We start from the raw sequence: 21766 nt of genomic DNA on the forward strand, positions 1-21766 counted from the left end.
GATGTTCCTTGGGATGCCCATATGCCATTTTACAGTGCTTGGTTTGAGTCTTCTCTGATTCTGATCCAGCTTCCAGCTATTGTGCCTCCCTGGGGGATAACAGAGAACAGCAGGTGATATCTCAAGTCCATGATTCCCTGAGACCCAGATTGACTTCTGGGTTCCTGACTTCAGACAGGCCCTGCCCTGGCTGTTACAGGCATTTGTGGAGTGAGCCAGTAGATGCAAGATTCTACCAGTCTCTTTTTCAAATAAGGCATAATTTGGAGCCAGCACTGTGGTGCGGCGGGTTAAGCTTCTGTCTGCAGTTCTCGCATCTCACATGGGTGCCAGTTCAATTCCCAGCTGCTCTGCTTCCAATACAGCTTCCTGCCAATGTGCCTGGGAAATCAGTGGAAGATGGCCAAAGTCCTTGGGCCTCTGCACCCATGTGGGAGACCCAGAAGAAGGTCCTAGCTCCTGGTTTCAGTCTGGGTCAGCTCTGGCCATTGTGGGCATTTGGGGAATGAAGCAAGAGGATGGAAGATATCTCTCTCTCTCTTTGTTCTTCTCTCTCTCTTTTTCTCTTTCTCATGTCTCTTCTCTCTCTCTCTCTTCTCTCTGTAACTCTTTCAAATAAATAAGTAAATCTTAAAATTAAAAAAAATTTCATGGGTACCAGGTTCTAGTCCCAGTTGCTCCTCTTCCAGTCCAGCTCTCTGCTATGGCCTGGGAGGTCTGTGGAGGATGGCCCAAGTTCTTGGGCTGCTGCACCTGCATGGGAGACCAGGAGGAAGCACCTGGCTCCTGGCTTCGGATCGGTGCAGCGCCAGCCGTGGTGGCCATTTGGGGAGTAAACCAATGGAAGGAAGACCTTTCTCTCTGTATTTCTCTCTCACTGTCTATAACTCTACCTGTCAAATTAAAAGAAAAATCTTGCCTTGCCTTTTAAATGAAGTACAAATAAATAAATAAAACTTTAAAATAATAAAAATATTCAGCTATGTAGGATTTAGAATGGAAACTACAAGGAAACAAAGGGAAAAATATTGAAAGTAAAATAATAGAAGATGTACTAGGCAATTATTGATTGGGAGAAAGCTAATATACCATTTGAAATAGGCTGGAAGACAAATACAATTACTAGATATAAAAGAATTGGTACCTAATGGTAAATGGCTCAATTGCCAGGAATACATAGTTGTTTTTTTTTTTTAATTTACATATAAATCCCTGTCGCTGTGTAATTCTGACTTTCAAATAAATAAGTATTTTTAAATAAAAGAAGTTTAACCTAAGGAATATTTTTAAGAAAAATCATATGAGGCAGCCGGAGCCGCAGCTCAATAGTCTAATCCTCCGCCTGCGGCGCCGGCACACCAGGTTCTAGTCCCAGTCGGAGCGCTGGATTCTGTCCTGGTTGTCCCTCTTCCAGTCCAGCCCTCTGCTGTGTCCTGGGAGTGCAGTGGAGGATGGCCCAAGTCCTTAGGCCCTGCACCCACATGGGAGACCAGGAGAAGCACCTGGCTCCTGGCTTTGGATCAGTGTGGTGTGCCGGCCGCAGCAGCCATTGGAGGGTGAACCAACGGTAAAGGAAGACCTTTCTCTCTCTCTCTCTCTCTCTCTCTCTCTCTCTCTCTCACTCTCTCACTGTCCACTCTGCCTGTCAAAAAAAAAAAAAAAATCACATGGGGTCTGCATTGCAGTACAGTGAGTTAAGCCACTGCCTGCCATCCCAGTATCCCATATTCGTTGTATGAACTAGCAGATGGAATATATCTCATCCTCTCCCTCTCCCTTTCTGTAATTCTGCCTTTCAAATAAATACATCTTAAAAGAGAAAAATTGCATGAAATTCAAGAAAAGTTATTTTGAATAACTCATGGTTGAAAGAAGAAATACTGGTGGAGATTGGCCTGCTCTTTGGGAGGTGATACCAAGGTAAAAAGCCTTGCATTCTTGGCATACTGTAGGAGTGCTAAAGACCAGCACCAAGAGAATGGTGCTGGAACAATTGTGTATTTGTTTATGTAAAAAAGAAATGAAACAAAACATATATGCAAATGTATATTTTTGGTAAATTGAAGACTTAAATGTGAAAGGCAAAAATTGTAAAACTAACTGCAGACCATAAAGAGTTAATAAATTCCTTATGAAAGCTTAGAAATTTTTTCATTAAGAGGTAGCTTAAAGAGACTGGAAAAGACAAGCTATCCATTTGGGAAAGGTATTTGTATAACATATACTTTGTGTATTTGTTAGCTTTTTGTTACTTTAAAATACCTGAAAGGAGCATCTTGGGAAGAAGTTTAATTTTAGCTTGTAGTTTGGAAGTTCACAATTGAAGATCAGACAGATGGTTTAGTCTTGTATCTGGTGGAGGTTGGCAATGATGGAACACGTGCAGAGGAACCATCATATGGTGAGCCAGGAAACAGAGAAGAGGTAAGTCTAATTTGGCTTAAATAACCAACCCTTTGGCCAGAACTGCCTTCCAAGGATAAGCCCCCCAGTGACCTAAAAACTTACTGCTGGGCCCACCACCTAGCTTCCATAATTAGATAAATTCTCCACCCTAATCCACCAACCCTTAGCAGTAATCCATTAACCATTAACATAAGAGTTTGGAGAGTCAAGTCTTTTTCAATCCACAGCAGTATGCAGACATTACAAATCATTAAGAAAAAGACAACCCAGTAGAAAAATGGGCACAAGACTTCAGTAGACACTTTGTAGGAGACGAAACCTGAATGGAATGAAAGATGTTCAGCCCCATTACTAAAACAGGAAATTAAAATTAAAACTGTAAGATGCAATTTCATAGTAATCAGATTGGCAAGTACATGGAGCAACTTGAATATATGTATTTCTAAATAATGTAAATTGATTTGACCACTTTTGGAAAGCAGTTTGTCTTTAACAGATAAAATTGAAGAGAAGAAAACTGTAACCTAATAATTCTATTCCTTTCCATATATTCTACTTTTAGATATATACTTGAGAAAAATTTTTACTACTTGTGCTCCAGGTGATATGAACAGAGATGTCTATATTGGTACTACTCACAACAGCCACAACCATAAATTAATGTTCCCCTAAGAGTAATGAAATTGTTGTATATTCACAAAGTGGAATAATACTAGTCTCTGAAAAAAGGAATTACTGCTACTGCAGTAATAACTTGGGGGAAAAAACTTCCAGAATGTATTCAAAATGTGGAAAACATAAGTGAAAACTAAAGTAAGTTTAAAAAAATCTGTGATTAAAACCAAAATTTTGTAATTAATAACTTCCTTAGTTATTTTGGGAAAAAGACTATCAGTATGATGCATCTAATTATCTGTAATTCAACATGTTCTATTTTAAATAATATTGAAAATTCTGTGGTTTAGTTTTCCTTTTCTTATCTAGTCTCTGCAAAGTATTCCTCTCAGACCAGTGTTAATGCCAACCTAAGCAAAAATGCTCTCCTCTGAGGCAGGCATGTGGTACAATGGTTAAAACACCAGTTTAGATACCTGCCTTCCATACAGAGTGACTGGGTTTAAGCCCTGACTCCCTTTATGAGAGGCAGCAGGTGATGACTCAAGTACGTGAATCCCTGCTACCCACTTGGGGGACCCAGACTGAGTTCCAGGCTCCTAGCTCCGTCCTGGCCACAAAGAGAGGCTTAACCTACTACACCACAGTGCAGGCCCCTCTAGTATCTTTAATAATTTTTTTAAAGATTTATTTATTTGAAAGAGTTACACAGAGAGAGAAGGAGAGGCAGAGAGAGAGGTCTTCCATCCGCTGTTACACTCCCCAGTTGGCCACAATGGGCAGAGCAGCACTGATCTGAAGCCTAGAGCAAAGAGTTTCTTCGGGGTCTCCCATGTGGGTGCAGGGGCCCAAGGCCTTGGGCCATTTTCTACTGCTTTCCCAGGCCATAGCAGAGAGCTGGATTGGAAGTGGAGCAGCCGGGACTCAAACCAGTGCCCATATGGGATGCTAGTACTGCAGGTGGTGGCTTTACTCACTAAACCACAGCTCTGGCCCCTATCTTTAATAATTCTATACACCTCTGCTTGTGGGTGGGTGGATCAGAGAAAATGAAAGGAGAGAAGGGGAGTACCTTTTCTTTTCCTCTATATAGGCTTATTTAAGTAAAGTGCCTAATATATGCTGTTATTGAACCAAACAATATGAGGCTTTAAAAAATTTTTATGCATGTTACCAGTTAGCTTTCCAAAATGGCCCTGGAGAGCCTTGCCTGGAATTGTCCATTGTATATTTTTAAACTGTTGCTAATTTGGGCAAAAGCAGATGGTTATTTTTATTAGCTAATGTTTGTGCTTTCTACATACCACTGTCCTGAGTAGATTGTTTAATATTGTATTTTTGTTTTATTTTTCATTTCCTTGATTATTAGTGAAGTTGGATATTTTCTATATATTTATTTGCTATTTGCATGTATTTAGTTTGTAAGAAAAGACAGTTTGCCTATTTATCCATCATGGTGGACACAAGTGGATAATGTTCTTAATGGAAAGTTTAGAAAAAAACTGTTATTTCTCCTTGAAAATACAGTGGCACTTCAAACCTTATTAAGATGATACCTGTTTCAGTGTCTGACTTGTTTTTTAAACTTCACTTAGATCCACACTTTGCCACTCTTTGACATATTTGTTACTGTACTGTTGTTTTGCATATTAAAGTAATGAAATTTTGTCTTAAACTTCTAGTTCAGAGAAATTTGTCACCATCTAAATTAGTTTCTCATGAGAATAGTAGTTACTGTGAAACTGGATTTTTAGTATCTAGTACATTAGTAGAATTCGTTACCTCTGTTTTAAAGTAGTATTTTTTTTTTAAAGATTGAGTTCAACTCCAGTGAACAAAAGTATTAAATATTGAACTGAGCCTGGTTTATTATTTTGTCTCAGTGTTTATTTGCGTTAGCACCTTAAGCAAATGGCCAAGAGAGAGAGGTCTTCTATCTACCAGTTTGCTCCCATACTAGCCACAACTGCCAGGCCAAAGCTAGGAGCCAAGAGCTTCATCTGGGTCTCCCACATGGGTGGCAGGGGCCCAAGCATGTGGGCCGTCTTCCACTGCTTTTCCAAGGCTATTTGCAGGGAGCTGGATTTCAAGTGGGGCAGCTGGAGCATAAATGGGTACCCATATGGGATGTCAACATTGAAGGTTGGTGGCTTTGCCTGCTACACCACAATGCAGTGCCAGCCCCTAAATAGAATTCTTAGCCTAAGTCATTTATCTCATCTATAAAATAGTTAATAATAGTACCTACTTTATAGACTTTGCTTAATGTTTGAAATATAGTATAAAAATGTTTATCATAATGTTTGGCCCCCAGATATTAGCTGATGCTGTTGCTACTGAATGCTCTAAGACTATATCCAGTAGTAGCTGTCAGAATCCTAGTAGATTCTTCAGAATTAACGAGGTTTCATTCTTAAAGTAACCTGCCAGTTATGTTCTAAGCAACATAAAACTCCAGAGGTACTTCCTCCTGTGTCGGTTATAAAAGTGTAAGTAGATTTAGTAAGATAATAGATTTTTCACTAATTCAGAAATGAGGTATCTTTGTGAACCCTTGAAAATAAATAGCACATTAGTCCCATCATTTTCCTCAATGATCAGTTATTCTCCCATGATAAGTGTTTTGAATTGAGAGGTATTTAAACAAAACAAAAATCATTTTAAATAAAAATAGTTTAGTAACAGCTTTTCCCCCTTCTCTCTTTGACAACATAATAACAGTTCAAACTTCAGCCTTGAAATATGAGTACTTGATTAAATGGTATGGAATGCCAAATTAAAATATTGGAGTTTATAAAAAATAAATGTATAGTAGTTTTAATTTAGCTGATACTTTAGTGAATATAAGATATTGGAACAGCCATTTTTTGGCCCTGGGGTTAACACACCTGTGAAAACACCTCTGTTGGTGGCCAACACTGTGGCACAGTGGGTTAAGCTGCCATCTGCACTGCCAGCATCCTATGTGTGTGCTGATTCCTGTTGTGGCTGCTCTACTTCCAGCCTAGCTCCTTGCTATTGCGTGTGGGAAGGAGACCCAGATGAAGCTCCTGGTTCCTGGCTTTGGCCTGGCCTAGCCTTGGCCATTGCAGCCATCTGGGGAGTAAACTAGTAAACTAGCACATAAAAGATCTCTATCTGTCTCTCCTTCTCTCTCTCTTTCTGTAACTCTGCTTTTCAAATAAAATAAAATCTTAAAAAAAAAAAAAAAGGAAAGGAAAGGAAAATGCCTTTGCTGCACATGGGAGTACCTGAGTCAATTACCAGCTCTGATTCCTGATGCTAACTTCTTACTCATGTAGATTGATGACTGAAGCAGCTGGGTTCCTACCTTCACTGTGGAAGACCTGGATTGAATTCCTAGCTCCTGGCTTCAACCCGATCTGTTGTGGTCATTTTGAGAGTGAACCAGCACATCAAAGTGCTCTGTCTACTTCTACCTGTCAAATAAATAAGTAAATGACACCTTATCGGGGGCCGGTGCCGTGGCTCACTTGGTTAATCCTCCGCCTGCGGCGCCAGCATCCCATATGGGTGCCAGGTTCTAGTCCCAGTTGCTCCTCTTCCAGTCCAGCTCTCTGCTGTGGCCTGGAAAGGCAGTGGAGGATGGCCCAAGTGCTTGGGCCCTGCACCCGCATGGGAGACCAGGAGGAAGCACCTGACTCCTGGCTTCGGATCTGAACAGCACCGGCCATAGCAGCCATTTGGGGAGTGAACCAACGGAAGGAAGACCTTTCTCTCTCTCTCTCTCTCTCTCTCTCTCTCTCTCTCTCATAGCAGCCATTTGGGGAGTGAACCAACGGAAGGAAGACCTTTCTCTCTCTCTCTCTCTCTCTCTCTCTCTGTGTCTATAACTCTACCTGTCAAAGAAAAAAAAAGTGACACCTTATCATATTCATAGAAGGAAAGAGTAGAATGGTGGTTACTAGATACTATAAGACAGTAAACAGAGAACGGGAAGATATCAATCTAAGGTTGCAAAATTTCAGTTACACGGGAGGATTAAATTCTAGTAATTTTTTGTACAATGTAGTGACTATAGTTAATAAAATGCTTTATATTTCAAAATTCCAAGAAGTATATATTTTGGTATGGTTATTTATAAAGTCTAGTGATTAAGGTATCTGTGTCCCACACTGGAGCTTATGGGTTCAGTTCCTGGCTCTGGCTCCTGACTGCAGCTTCCTGGCTTGAGTTTGTAGTTCCCAGCTTCACTCTTGTCCAACCTGATCATCATGGACATTGGAGGAGAAAACCAGTGGATATGATATCTCTCTCTCTCTCCCTCTCCCTCTCTCTCTCTCTCTCTCTCTCCTTCCCTCCCTCCCTCCCTCTCTCTCCCTCTCCCTCTCCTACTCCCACTCCCACTCCCACTCAAAATAAAAAGAAGGAAGAAAAAGAATACATTTTTTTAAATTTCTTTTTTATTTTTTTGACAGGCAAGGTGGACAGTGAGAGAGAGAGACAGAGAGAAAGGTCTTCCTTTACCGTTGGTTCACCCTCCAATGGCCACTGCAGCCGGCGCTCTGCGGCTGACGCACCGCACTGATCCGAAGCCAGGAGCCAGGTACCTCTCCTGGTCTCCCATGGGGTGCAGGGCCCAAGCACTTGGGCCATCCTCCACTGCCTTCCCCGGGCCACAGCGGAGAGCTGGCCTGGAAGAGGAGCAACTGGGACAGAATCTGGCGCCCTGACCGGGACTAGAACCCGGTGTGCCAGCGCCGCAGGCAGAGGATTAGCCTATTGAGCCACTGCGCTGGCCTAAGAATACATTTTAAATGTTCTTACCACTAAGGGAAATGGTGATAGATAAATTAATTAGCCTTATTTAATCATTCCACAATGTATAATAATCAGCTGCTTAATATGTGGCTACTGTGGGCTATGTATTTTACTAAGTATTTAAAGTATATTTATTTTTGCTAATATCTATAAAAATGTACTTTATAAAAAATGCAAATAATATGAAATTATATTATCCTTGCATCATAATCATCATTATCTTCACTATGTAAATATTTTACTTAATTATTTTGTGGAATAATTGATCATAAAAATCTCTGATTTGGGGACATGTAACTACATATTTTTCTCTTTCCCAAAGTTTAAGAATCTTAACTATTACATTGATTAATAATTCTTTCCTTTGTTGCAGAACTAAAAGAGTAAATGGGTCCAGTAATTGGAATGACTCCAGATAAGAGAGCTGAAACCCCAGGAGCTGAAAAGTTTGCAGGATTAAGCCAGATTTACAAAATGGGAAGTTTGCCTGAAGCTGTTGATGCTGCCAGGCCAAAGGCCACTCTAGTGGACAGTGAGTCAGCTGATGATGAACTGACAAACTTGAACTGGCTTCATGAAAGTACTAATCTTCTAACAAACTTCAGCCTTGGAAGTGAGGGTCTTCCAATTGTTAGTCCATTGTATGACATTGAGGGAGATGACGTGCCATCCTTTGGACCATCCTGCTACCAGAACCCAGAAAAAAAATCAGCAACTTCAAAGCCCCCATACTCCTTTAGTCTTCTCATTTATATGGCTATTGAACACTCTCCAAATAAATGTTTGCCTGTCAAAGAAATTTATAACTGGATTTTGGACCGCTTCCCATATTTTGCTACTGCACCAACAGGCTGGAAGAATTCTGTTCGACATAATCTGTCCCTGAATAAATGTTTTCAGAAAGTGGAAAGAAGCCATGGCAAGGTCAGTGTTTATGAATGTTGCTATATTTGGTGAGGTGGGGGAATTAACACAGAGCCCTTAAAATATGGAGAAATCAAAGAAGACAAAAAGCAGTCGTATCAAATTACTTTTAGCTTGGGCTTAATTATATTAGTTGTTCATTTGCTTTCATTTGAGATGTTTTAAAATTTCTTAAATATTGATAGAAACCTAGCAGAATTATGTTCAGTCTACCATAAAAATACATAGATTAGTCTTTTTAATGTTTCAATTTCTTATTCTTAGTTTCTGTAACTATATCAGTACATGATTCCTATTTACACAATATGATGATCTGCCTTAAAATCGGAATGTAGACCATTTACATTAATGTAATTAATGTGGTTGGGTTTAAATATATATATATAAATCTTCAACTTTCATAGTCTACCTTCAAATAATGTTGACTTTTTATAGCAAAAAACGTTATCTAGCTTGTGATACCTTATTTGGATCAATTCTTTTTGCCTAGAGCAGTTTATTAACATATCTCATAGTTCAGATCTGCTATCTGATTTTTAAAATTTTCATTTATATTTTTTCTGAAAGTCATTTATATATTTTCTGAAAGACAGATGGACAGACTGAGATACAGAGAGATATCTCCCATCCCAATGCCAGCAACAACTGGGGCTGGGCAAAGCAAGGCCTGTAACTGTAACTGAATCCAGGTCTCCCACATGAGTGGGAGGGACTCAAGTATTTGCGACATCTTCTGTTGCCTTCCCAGGCATATTACAGGAAGCTGGATCAAAAGTGGAACCAGAACTTACTCAGTGCCTCTGATATGGAATGGGGGCATCTCAAGAAACAAATGTTGCTTGTTTTTTGTTTTATGTTTTGGTTTAGTTTGGTTTGGTTACCTTTTTATAAGGGGGCAGGTATAGAATTTCTAGATTGACAATTGCTGTTTTTCAGTACTTTAATGACATTATTTTCTTCTAATGAGAAATTTGCTGTCATCCTTTATTCTTCTATATATAATGTTTACTGGCTATCTTAAAGATTTTTTTTCTCTTTATCACTGCTTTTTAGCATTTTGACTATGAGGGGCCAACGTGTGTTTTGTGGTGTTTTTAAAGACAATATATAATCTTTCATTAAATTAGGAATTGTTTACTCATTATCTCCTAAAGTGTTTCTTCTGCCTCACCTCCTATTTCTAGTACTCCAAGTAAAAATATATTAGACCATTTGCTTTTATCATATCTCTTGGTTGCTCTGCCCTTCCCCCCACTCTTTTTTCTTTTTGTTTTTGTATAATTTCCATTGATCTTTCTATACGTTCACTCTTTCTCTATTGTGTCAAGCCCAATGAAGGACTTCATCATATTTTTCATTTCTGTTATTTTAATTTGCCATTTTAAAACATTTTCCATCTCTCTGATAAAATTCCCCAACTCGATCCATAACCATACAAGTATAATACTTATAATGTCTATCTGATAGTTTCTTTGTCTGATACATCTGGAGGTCTTGTTTTAACATTTTTATCTCTTAGTGTATATTTCATAATTTTGAATTGAATGTGAGACATTGTTTATGAAAGAAGAACAGACTAAGGTAAATAAAATTACCATCCAGAAACACTCTCCTACTTCTCTCAGGTTGTTAGTGTGAACAAGTATTGGTCAGTCTAGTTAGCAAGCATATAGAGTTTGAATATTTTGGTTTCCAGTTACCTTTTGTCCACCATAGGCTTTTTTTTTAAGACTTATTTATTTTATTTGAAAGTCAAAGTTACAGAGAGGAGAGGCAGAGAAAGAGGGCTTCCATCCTCTGGTTCACTCTTCAATTGCCCACAACGGCCAGAGCTGAGCTGATCCAAAGCCAGGTGCCAGGAGCTTCTTTCTGGTCTTCCACGTGGATGCAGGGGCCCAAGGGCTTGGGCCATCTTCTACTGCTCTCCCAGGCTACAGAAGAGAGATGGATTGGAAGTAGAGCAGCTGGGACTCGAACCGACGTCCTATGGGATCCTGGCACTGCAGGCGGCAGCTTTATCCACTACGCCACAGAGCCAGCCCCTGTCCACCATAGTCTTTAGAGTCCTACAAAGATAGATGACCAATACTTGTGCATGGTATGAGACCTGAAGTTTCAGGTGTTTTGTATCAGCATTCCTGCTACACCTACATGTTTCATAGCTTGTGCACATTTAGAGTAAAGAGAGAGGTAGGATATCTATGCACTCTTATACCTCCCACATTTTTTTTTATTTGACAGATAGAGTTAGACAGTGAGAGAGACAGAGAGAAAGGTCTTCCTTTTGTTAGTTCACCCCCCAAATGGCCGCCACAGCCGGAGCTACACCGATCCGAAGCCAGGAGCCAGGTGCTTCCCTCCCGGTCTCCCATGCGTGTGCAGGGGCCCAAGCACTTGGGCCATCCTCCACTGCCTTCCTGGGCCACAGCAGAGAGCTGGACTGGAAGAGGAGCAACCAGGACTAGAACCTGGCGCCCACATGGGATGCCAGCGCCGCAGGCAGAGGATTAACCTAGTGAGCCACGGCACCAGCCCTATACACCTCCCACATTAATACGTAGATGACTGTTGTTTAACTGTGCAAGGCTCTTGGAAGGGGCAGAATAGGTTTCTTGTTTCTTCTTTTTAAGTTGTAATCTTAAACAGGCTATGTATGCCAATGTCTCAAAGAGGAGGCTTTTCTTTTTCTCCTCCAAGAGTAGACAGGCTCTCCAGCTACTCAGAATCTAGAACTGTACTCTTCAATAACCAATTATCCACATGTGGCTAGTGACATATTATACAGCACAGATTTAGGGTAGCTCTGTCATAGATAGTCCTGTTGAACGTTCAGGCCAATTTCCTGTTCATTCTCACTGTGTTAGGTAAACTCTGCCTAGTATCACTGGGAGGTTGTGGGCGAAGTGAGCAACCACTCCCTTTCTCAATAGAAATAGATCACTAAAATTGTGGAATCTGGACATGAGCAGATTTCTTATCTCTCCTAATGACTCATATAGCACATTGCCTAGTGTCAGGGAAATATGGGGATAGCTGGGTTTTAAACTTCTCTCAGCAGCAGCCATCCTTTACCTGAGCTTATAGTGAGGTCGATATTTTGCCTCTCCCTCAGTCAGTAATAGGCAGCTATATATTGCATTAAAGAAGAGTCCAGGGTGCTGCCAGTTTGTGCCTGTCATACAGCACTTGCTTTCTACTTTGTTTATTCGGGGCCCAGAGCATGTATGAGTTATGCCTGATATCCTTACTACAGCCTTGGCATTGCCTATCTGTATTCCTCTATAAGGGTGTCTTCCTTAGGTCTCCTGACCTGTCTACAGCCTTCTTCCAGAGCACCAGATGGAGCTCATGGAAAAAGAGCTGGCCAGTGGATTCAGACTCTTTTTCCTAAGACTGCCGGTGAGGCTGGCGCCGCGGCTCACTAGGCTAATCCTCCGCCTATGGCACCGGCACCCCGGGTTCTAGTCCCGAGTGGGGCCCAGGATTCTGTCCCGGTTGCTCCTCTTCCAGTCCAGCTCTCTTTTGTGGCCCAGGTCTTTGGGCCCTGCACCCGCATGGGAGACCAGGAGGAAGCACCTGGCTCCTGGCTTCGGGTCGGCGCAGCGCACCAGCTGGCGGCCATAGCGGCCACTTTGGGGTGAACCAACAGAAAAAGGAAAACCTTTCTCTCTGTCTCTATCTCTCTCACTGTCTAACTCTACCTGTCCAAAAAAAGAAGAATGCTGGTGATCCTTAAACCATCACACTAGTTCACTCTCTTGGTTTAAGAATTTGTTAAAAATGTCAGTAGTTTTTTTCTTACCTTTTATGATTACCACTTCTGTGCTCTGGCAAAAGTTAAACAATTCATATGTTACATCACTCCTCATAGGGCCCTGTCATACTTTAGAATTTAGTTCATTCAGTTGCCATGTAGCCTTAGCTCCTGGATGCACTCATTGAAAAACTATGATTTTGTAAATTGTTGGGTTCTTTTTCTCTTGTTAGAGTGAGAATGATTTTCTCTTAATGGCTTTCTACATCTTAAGTGAAAGCAGAACTCTCCTTATTTAGAATTTTTAAAAGAGCAGGTAATTATATTTTTAATGACTGAAGGATTTTCTGGATGAATACTATTCAAACTTGAATGTACATCTTTATCACCTGGAATCTTGTTAAAATGTAGGTTCTGATTCAGGAAGTCTGGAATGGAGAATGCAACTCTCATGTCTGACTGACTCCCAGGTGATCCTAATAATGTTATCCATGGACACATGTTGAATAGCAAGACATTAGAATACCTTCTCATCTTATACCTAACCTAAAAGAAGTTGTATTAGTTATCTATTATTATGTAACAAATTACCCCAAAATTTAATAGCTTAAAGCAACAACATTTTTTCTAAGATTTATTTATTTATTTGAAAGGGAGTGATACAGAGATGACACAAGGTGGGAGAACTACGTAGAGAAAGATTTTCCATCCACTGGTTCCTCCCCAAATGGTTGCAACCATACCAGGGGCCTGGAACTCCATCTGGGTCTCCCATGTAGGTGAGGAGGCCCAAGTACTTGGGCTATCTTCCACTGCTTTTTCAGATGCATTAGCAGGGAGCTGGATCAGAAGAGAGGCAGCCAGGGCTCAAACCTGCCCTCACTGGCAGTGCCAATGTTGCAGGAGGCAGCTTTAACCTGTTGCCCCACAATATCAGCCCCAAAGCAATAACATTTGTTATCCATCATTTCTGTAGGTTAGGAGATTCTCTGTTTTAGGTCTCTGATAAGGCTGCAGTCATCACCAGGCTCAAATAGAGAAGAATGTGCTTCCAAGTTTACTCACATGGTTTTCAGCATTCTGTTCCTTGTAGGCTGTTGCATTCAGAGTTTGAATTCTTTGCTACATGGACCTCTTCATAGGACATCCTGGGTTCATCAGGACAAGCAAGTGACAAGATCCAAATAGAGTCCAAGACAGAAGTCCCAGTATTTTGTAATAGCAGGAAGTGAGGGTGGAGAAGGAGCTCCGTGCCACAGAATTACTAATTGTTTCCTTATGTTAAAGGGAATTATGATTCACTTTATTATGTAAGTTATTGTAAATAGTAAGCTCTGTTTGAGTAAAACAAAATTTCTTCTGCATCACATGTCAAAATGAAAACTAGTATGACCAGTGAACTAGGAATTTGAAACTTGTAAGTTAGGAAATTACTGACTTTATGAGCTCACTATACCTCTTTTATTTATCTGTATTTTTTATTTATTTATTTTGACAGGCAGAGTTAGTGAGAGAGAGAGAGAGAGAGAAAGGTCTTCCTTCTGTTGGTTCACCCCACAAATGGCCACCACGGCCGGTGCGCTGCGCCAATCCGAAGCCAGGAGCCAGGTGCTTCCTCCTGTTCTCCCACGGGGGTGCAGGGCCCAAGCACTTGGGCCATCCTCCACTGCCTTCCCGGGCCACAGCAGAGAGCTGGACTGGAAGAGGAGCAACGGGGACAGATCCGGCGCCCCAACTGGGACAAGAACCCAGGGTGCTGGTGCTGCAGGCGGAGGATTAGCCAAGTGCACCGCAGTGCCAGCCTTTATTTATTTATTTTTAAAGATTATTTATTTGAGGCCGGCGCCATGGCTCAACAGGCTAATCCTCCGCCTTGCGGCGCCGGCACACCGGGTTCTAGTCCCGGTCGGGGCTCCGGATTCTGTCCCGGTTGCCCCTCTTCCAGGCCAGCTCTCTGCTGTGGCCAGGGAGTGCAGTGGAGGGTGGCCCAAGTGCTTGGGCCCTGCACCCCATGGGAGACCAGGAGAAGCACCTGGCTCCTGCCATCGGATCGGCGCGGTGCGCCGGCCGCAGCGCGCTACCGCGGCAGCCATTGGAGGGTGAACCAACGGCAAAAGGAAGACCTTTCTCTCTGTCTCTCTCTCTCACTGTCCACTCTGCCTGTCAACAAAAAAAAAAAAAAAAAAAAAAAAAAAAAAAGATTATTTATTTGAAAGATAGAAGGAGAGACAGACAGAGATCTTCCATTTTCTGGTTCACTCCCCAAATGGCCACAATGGTCATGGCTGGACCAAGGTGAAGCCAGGAGACAGAGGCTTCATCTGGGTCTCCCATGCAGGTGCTAGGGTCCGAGTACTTGGGCCATCCTTCTCTGCTTTCCCAGGAGCATTAGCAGAGAGCTGGATTGGAAGCAGAGCAGTGCCCATGTGGAATGCTGTTCTCCCAGGCGATGGCTTAATCTACTATGCTGGCTCCCTTATTTTTATTTATTTGAGAAGAAGACAGACAGAGCCCCCACCACTAGCCAACTCCTCAAATGGCCACAGTAGTTGTGGCTAGACCAGGACAAAACCAGGAGCCCAGAATTCAATCTGGGTTTCCCACCTAGTTGACAAGGAACCAAGTATTTCAGCCATCACTGCTGCTTCCCAAGATATGCATGGACAGGAATCCAGAGTCAGGAATTGGAGCTGGGAAATCAGACCCAGGCACTCCAGTATGGGATACATGCATCCCATCTGGAATCTTAATTACTAAACAAAACATTTGCCCCTCAGTTCTTAATATTTGTAATGGAATCACCTTATCATTGATGTCACTGGGTAAGGCATTTCTCCAAAGAAAGAACTTTTAAGTGATAGAACACTCAGTAAAAATTGCAGCAGGGATTCTATAGGTCTATTGTTATAATTGTATTTTGAAAATTTATTATCAATGAAATTTATACTAAGGAAATGCTAAGGTTTGGGACCAGCTTTTGAGTTGAGGCACATATGTATGGGGGAAAAAATTCAGTCCAATAAGAGACACAATACATAAAGTAAGTGAATTTACTGTGAGTCCAATAGATGTATGGGAGGCACTTTTAGATGGTTCCTGGCTTGATGGAGTTTTAGTTTTTAATAAGAAGGCAAATAATTAACCATATATAAAAAGAAATATAGTATTGGCAGCATGAGCAAAGTACTGTGTGATCAAGAAGAGCAGATGATTAATGATTGCCTAGTAGAGTGGGACAAATTTTATGAAAGAGTTGACTTTTACAATATGTTTTGAAAAAAAAAGCTTTCTATAGGTAGAGAAGGTATAGAAAGACTATACTGAGTGTAGAAAATTAGTATATTCTGCATGTAGCTCGGGTGAGGGATGGGTTGGCATATTCTCTGTGGCTTAGGAATGAAGGAGAACAGGGTGGGAAAACACCATGAAGGGAGGTAAATATGCTAGGTTGCTTGAACTTCAGCTTTGAGGTCAAATCAGTGAGAAGTTTTGAAAACCATGAAGTTTTCCTATATTTCACTTGTGACAATGTAAGTAGCAGAGCAGTACCTTTTCTTAAACAGCATTTGAATTCATTGCCAAAGTTATAGTCAGTAAAGTGTATAAACAGATGGTATTCAGTGAAGATGTAGCATTTGAACCGTTGTTTATCACTACTGTCTAAATCCACTGATTTTTCTGTCTTGCCAGTCTGAAACTACATCATGAGACAAGATAAGCTCAGAAATTCACCTTTGCTTTGGCTTGTATAGCACTATGCCTGGTTCTCCATTTCCTTACCTGGGTACCCTGGGTTTTTTTTGTTCTTGTTTTATTTCATTGTTTTCATGGGTAATCTCACCCATTTCCATGGCTTTATTTACCACCTGTATTCCAGTGATTCCTACATCTCTCTCTAAAGTTCAGACCTAAATTTGCAACTAAATATTAGATGTAGAGATGTCTCAAATTCATTGTGTAAAATATTGAACTTTATTTCTCTCTCCTCCTAGAATCTGTCTAGGATTCTAAACTAGAAATTTGAGTCATCTGGGCTAAATTTCAAAGGAATTTAGAGATTATCCTCTTGAACATCCTTATTTTATAACCAGGAAAATAAGACCCATGTAGGTAAAGTAAATTGATCATTGTCTGCAAAACCTGTCAAAACCAGGATTAGAATCTAGAAAACACAATATCTAATAGTACCTGTAAACACCTAGGAATTACTTTTTGATTCTGGCAGTTTTTTTCCATTTCTGCAGTAACATTGGCCTAGTTCACATCTTCCTCATTTGTCATCAAATTCAACTATTATGTAAATAATATAGGAGTAAATGCGGAGGATTGAAATCAGGTGTTTCTAGACCCAGGCATATGACTTGATGGAGCTAGTCTCTTTGAGCCTTATTTTGCTTCAGTTTTGCGAACAGTAAACTTTATCGAATAGTAACTTGTATGGCAAATAAAAGCCATACCTTTTTTCTTTTTAAATATTTGTTTATTTATTTGAAATTCAGAGTTACAGAGAGAGAGAGGAGAGGCAGAGAGAGAGAGAGAGAGAGAGAGATCTTCCACCCACTAGTTCACTCCCCAAATGGCCACAATGGCCAGGAGTGGGCCAGGCCGAAGTCAGGGATCAGGAGCTTCTTCCAGGTCTCCCACATGGGTGCAGGGACCAAGGACTTGGGCCATCTTCTGCTGCTTTCCCAGGCACAGCTGGTAAGTGGAGCAGCTGGGACTTAAACTGGTTCCCATATGGGATGCCCGCACTGCAGACAATGGGCTAACTCACTGTGCCATAGCAGTAGCCCCAAAACCAGACTTCTTAGTGTAGTTTTCAAGGCCCTCCCCAATTGGCCTCTACCTGTTTTCTCTATGATCTATCCCCACTAGATTATTACTATCCAGAATACTATAAACAGTTCTTGTTTAGTTTGTTTCTTGTGTCTACAATGCAATTTTCTGTCTATGGAAATACTAGTTCCTTAAAGCCTTGTTCAAAAGTCACTTCTCAAAGCATTTTCTGCATTGGAAGAGGAATAGCTGAGACATGAACCGGTGCCCATTTGGGATTCTTGTGTCCCAGGCTGTAGCTTTACCCGCTATGCTACAATGCCAGCCCCTTTTGCCTTCCTTTGAATTGATTCTCTGTGCTCCTACTTTATTCCATTACTTTTTCTTTGTTAACTTTGGTAATGTTATGCTCTAGTTGCTATTGTTTCTAATACCAGAAATTACATTATTATTGTATGTTATCTTTTTTTTTTTTTTTTTTAAGATTTACCCTCATAGTTACTGGTATTGCTGTTTACCATTGTTTATACATTTAGAATTTCCTTAGTGAGTCTTTTGATAATACACATTCAACATCTTTTAGTCATAATTTAATTAACATATTTGTTAATTAAAAACATAACAGTGTTTAAAGAACCAGTTTTTTCCCATTGGAATGGTATCAAATTAAGCAAGGACATGGGGAGATATTGATAGTTTTAAATCACTGATGTATAGATGAGTATGACTGTTCTTTAAGGTACCCTTGCAGTGGTTATTAGAATCAGAAATATGTATAATCTTTTGATCTAGCAGATAAAATTCTAATCTTACCCCTTGAATAATGTTCAAAGCACACAAGATGTGAATAGGGATATTTGTAATAAAAGCTTCAAGGCAATATGTGGATAATTTGTTGTAGAGCTCAAAAGGGACTTACATGTTGTCCATAATTTTGAAATCTGTACATTATTAATATAATTAACTTGAACATTTTTGAATATTCAGTGAAAGAAAGGAATTAAGGAATTAAGAGCTAAGGGATGGAAAAGGATACATTACAGTATAAGTAGAATTTGATACTAAAGAAGTCATCTTCCAATAAAATATTCAGGAATAAATATAGAAATTGTAATATTGGAACAAAAATTGGCAGACTATCACAAGTCAGGGTAGGAGAGAAGGAACTTGTAGAGTGATGTTCTGCATAAAAATCAATAGATCACTTTGTCTAAATGTGTAAGATTTAAGCAGAAAAAGATACATTCATGTAGGATTGAGAATGCATATAGATTTTTTGTTGTTGTTTATGAAACCATTCTTGAGTCAATGTCTAAGAATGAAAGTGTTTTTCTTCTAATCTGGAAAGGAGGTAAGTTATACTTCCATTAAATGTTGGAATTGAATTTGGTTACCTTGACAGTATTTTTCTGATAAACAGCTATTATTTAGAGATGATGATAATCCCAAAAAGAAGGCATGATAGCAAGTTCCAGATAAACTATAAAGTAGTAATCTTATTCAACCAGCTTATGTAGCTGCTGATTAGCTTTTTTTTTTTCTCTTATCCATATACCATGGTTACAGGTCCAAAAATCTCAACTTGACAATTACCTGTTTAGGATTTTAAAACTACAAAAAGCATGGTACTGTTTTATTTAGGCTTGGTTCAGTTTGATTTGGGTTTTTGTTTTGTTTTATTTTTTTAGAACATAACTGAGATACTTTATTGGGGGAAAGGGTGATAAACTATTTTACTAGTAACACTAGTTGTAGTATATAACTTCATTATTTTTCTAAAAAGATTTATTTATTTACTTGAAAGGCAGAGTTACAGAGAGAAAGAGGGAGAAACAAAGAAAGAATCTTCCATCTGCTGGTTCACTCCCTAATGTCCTGGCTGAAGCCAGAAGCCAGGAACCTCCCGTCTCCCACATGGGTGTATGGGCCCACGCACTTGGGCTATCTTCCACTGCCTTCCCAGGCACACTAACAGGGAACTGGATCCTAAGTGGAGCAGCCAGGACTCAAACTGGTGCCCATATGGGATGCTAGTGCTGCAGACCACCTCTTTACCTGCTATACCACAGCATCAGCCCCTATACTTTATTTAAAAAAAAAAAAAAAAAGATCAGCTAATTTATTTAAGAGAGTTACGGAGAGGGAGAGACTCAGAGAGAATGAGATCTTTCGTCTGCTGGTTCATTCCCCAGTTGGCCACAAGGGCCAGGAGCTTCATCTGTGTGTCCCACTTGGGTGCAAGGGCCCAACTTTTGAGTCATCTCCTGCTTTCCCAGGCACATTAGCAGGGAACTGGATTGGAAATGGAGCAGGTGGGACTCTATGAGATACCTGTATCAAAGGTAGCAGCTTTGCCCACTGTGCAACAACACTTGCTCCATGGTATGTAACTTTAATAACAGGCTTTATTAATTGTAAATATTATTAACATTTTATTTCAGAATAGTTTTAAATTTACAGAAGTTGTGATGTAGTAATACAAAGAATTCCCATATACCCTTTACCCTGTTTCCCCTGTTAATATCTCATATATTTGTCAGAATGCACCACACAGAACTTCCCCTATGGTTTTGTTTTGGTTTTGTCTTAAACTTTAATATCTAAATTTTAATTTTTTTTTTTTTTGACAGGCAGAGCTAGACAGAGAGAGAGAGAGAAAGGTCTTCCTTCTGTTGGTTCACCCCACAAATGGCTGCTACGGCCAGTGCGCTGCGCCGATCCAAAGCCAGGAGCCAGGTGCTTCCTCCTGGTCTCCCATGCGGGTGCAGGGCCCAAGCACTTGGGCCATCCTCCACTGCCCTCCCAGGCCACAGCAGAGAGCTGGACTGGAAGAGGAATAACTGGGACAGAATCCGGCGCCCCAACTGGGACTAGAACCTGGGGTGCCGGTGCCGTAGGCGAAGGATTAGCCAAGTTAGCCACGGCGCCGGCCTAAATTTTAATTTTTCAAGAGGTAGAGACAGAGAGAGCTCCCATTTACTCGTTCATTTCTGAAATGCTCATAACAGCCAGGTCTGAAGCAAGCCGAAGCCAGAAGCCCAAAACTCATTCCAGATTTCCCACATGGGTGGCAAGGACCCAAGTATCGAACCATCACTGCTGTCTCCCAGGTTGTTCATTAGCAGGAAGGGGATTTGAAAACAGACTCAGCACTCAAGTTCTGTGATATGAAATGGGCTTGGGTCCCATTTGGGGCATCTTACCCACTGTGCTGAATATGCCCCCCAATTTATTTTTTTTTAATTCTTTTTGTAATTCAACTCTTAGTGTATTCCTCATTTTTTCAAAACCTAGAGAGTTCCCAAAATGCAAAATTGTGAGAGAATGTGCACTTCCTATTTCTGTTGCACAAAGGATTTATTTTGTTGTGGGTGAATTTAGTTTAAAACAATATTTCTAAAACTCTTACTCATGTTCTACCATCTAAACACAATAATATAGAAGCCAAGTTTTTAAGTAAGAATTAGTTAAAATAAGATCTGTTTTGGATAAATTCTAAAAACACAGATTACCAAATGCATAGTTTTATCTCTTGATACTTCTAGTTCATGAACAGACCCACTGAAAGGAAGTGCTGCTATGGTAACATAACCAGACTGTTATTTGAGACCATACTCAAAATACTTAACTGGCCTGAAACTGCGAGTTTTCAATACCAGTTCTTGCAATTTGCTGTTTAAAGGAAATAGTCAATTCTGTGATCAAAACAATTTGCAATCCTCTCGCAGTAGAATTTTAAAAGTATACTTGAACTAAACAGTTTCTAGGAGTATAAGCTCAAGAATACTAAGGTAGACTATGACTAGAATTGCTAAAATAATTGTCTTAAGTGTATGAAAAGTAATCTTTTCTATATGAAAATGAATTGACTTTGGAGAAAAGGATGCTTTGAAGTTTTATTTCCCTGTCATCAGAATGCATGTATCAATTGGGCCATCTAATTTAACTTTCATCGTTTAATTCAGAAATAATTTGTAAAATTTGGCCTTTGTTGGAAAAAAATCAAAATGCCAGTACTTGTTTAGTTTAGTTCAAGTGACATTGTGATATTGAATACCAGAACAGAGTTGCCCCTGTTTATCTGGTATTTCTATAAAGAATATGATACTACATTCATGATTTTTCTTGCCCTGTGTATTTAAGTTGCTAAGATGTTTAAAAATGCTTCACACCCAGTGGCTATACTTTCCCACAGACATGAAGGTTTTTTTTCCTTTTTAAATTTATTTTATCCCTTGTTCTTTACCACCAAACTTTTATCCTTTATTCAGAATTAATTGATTTTTTTGTTCTTACTGTTAAGTTCTTTTGAAAAAAAAAAAAAAAAACTCCCTCATCTCTTGGAAGTAAAGGAGTAGGAATATACTCTTATTCAACAAACATTTAATAAATACTTACTGTATGCCAGTTTCAGAATAGCCCATTATTATTCACTTATTTTTGCAGCTCTTTGTTACTTGCATATAAATTACCTAAATTGAATATTATCACAGCTTAGGGAAGTGACCT

At 40.1% G+C, this 21766-nt stretch overlaps 1 protein-coding gene across 7 annotated transcripts in view; it reads left to right on the top strand.

The window, feature by feature from the left end:
• The window catches only part of FOXN2 (forkhead box N2), a 69710-nt gene that overhangs the window by 21470 nt on the left and 26474 nt on the right, over nt 1–21766 (top strand). For 3 of the 7 annotated variants that reach the window (XM_062209409.1, XM_062209408.1, XM_062209411.1), the window contains 2 exons: nt 7461–7588; nt 8177–8727. In XM_062209409.1, the coding sequence (XP_062065393.1) occupies nt 8191–8727 (537 nt within the window). In that variant the 5' untranslated portion in view covers nt 7461–7588; nt 8177–8190. Of the gene's footprint in view, nt 1–2968; nt 3220–7460; nt 7589–8176; nt 8728–21766 lie in introns of those variants that run through there. The other 4 variants (XM_062209412.1, XM_062209407.1, XM_062209406.1 and 1 more) reach the window with 2 other exon arrangements.

Source organism: Lepus europaeus, chromosome 13 (assembly GCF_033115175.1).
Source record: "Lepus europaeus isolate LE1 chromosome 13, mLepTim1.pri, whole genome shotgun sequence".
NCBI classification, from domain to species: Eukaryota; Metazoa; Chordata; class Mammalia; order Lagomorpha; family Leporidae; genus Lepus; species Lepus europaeus.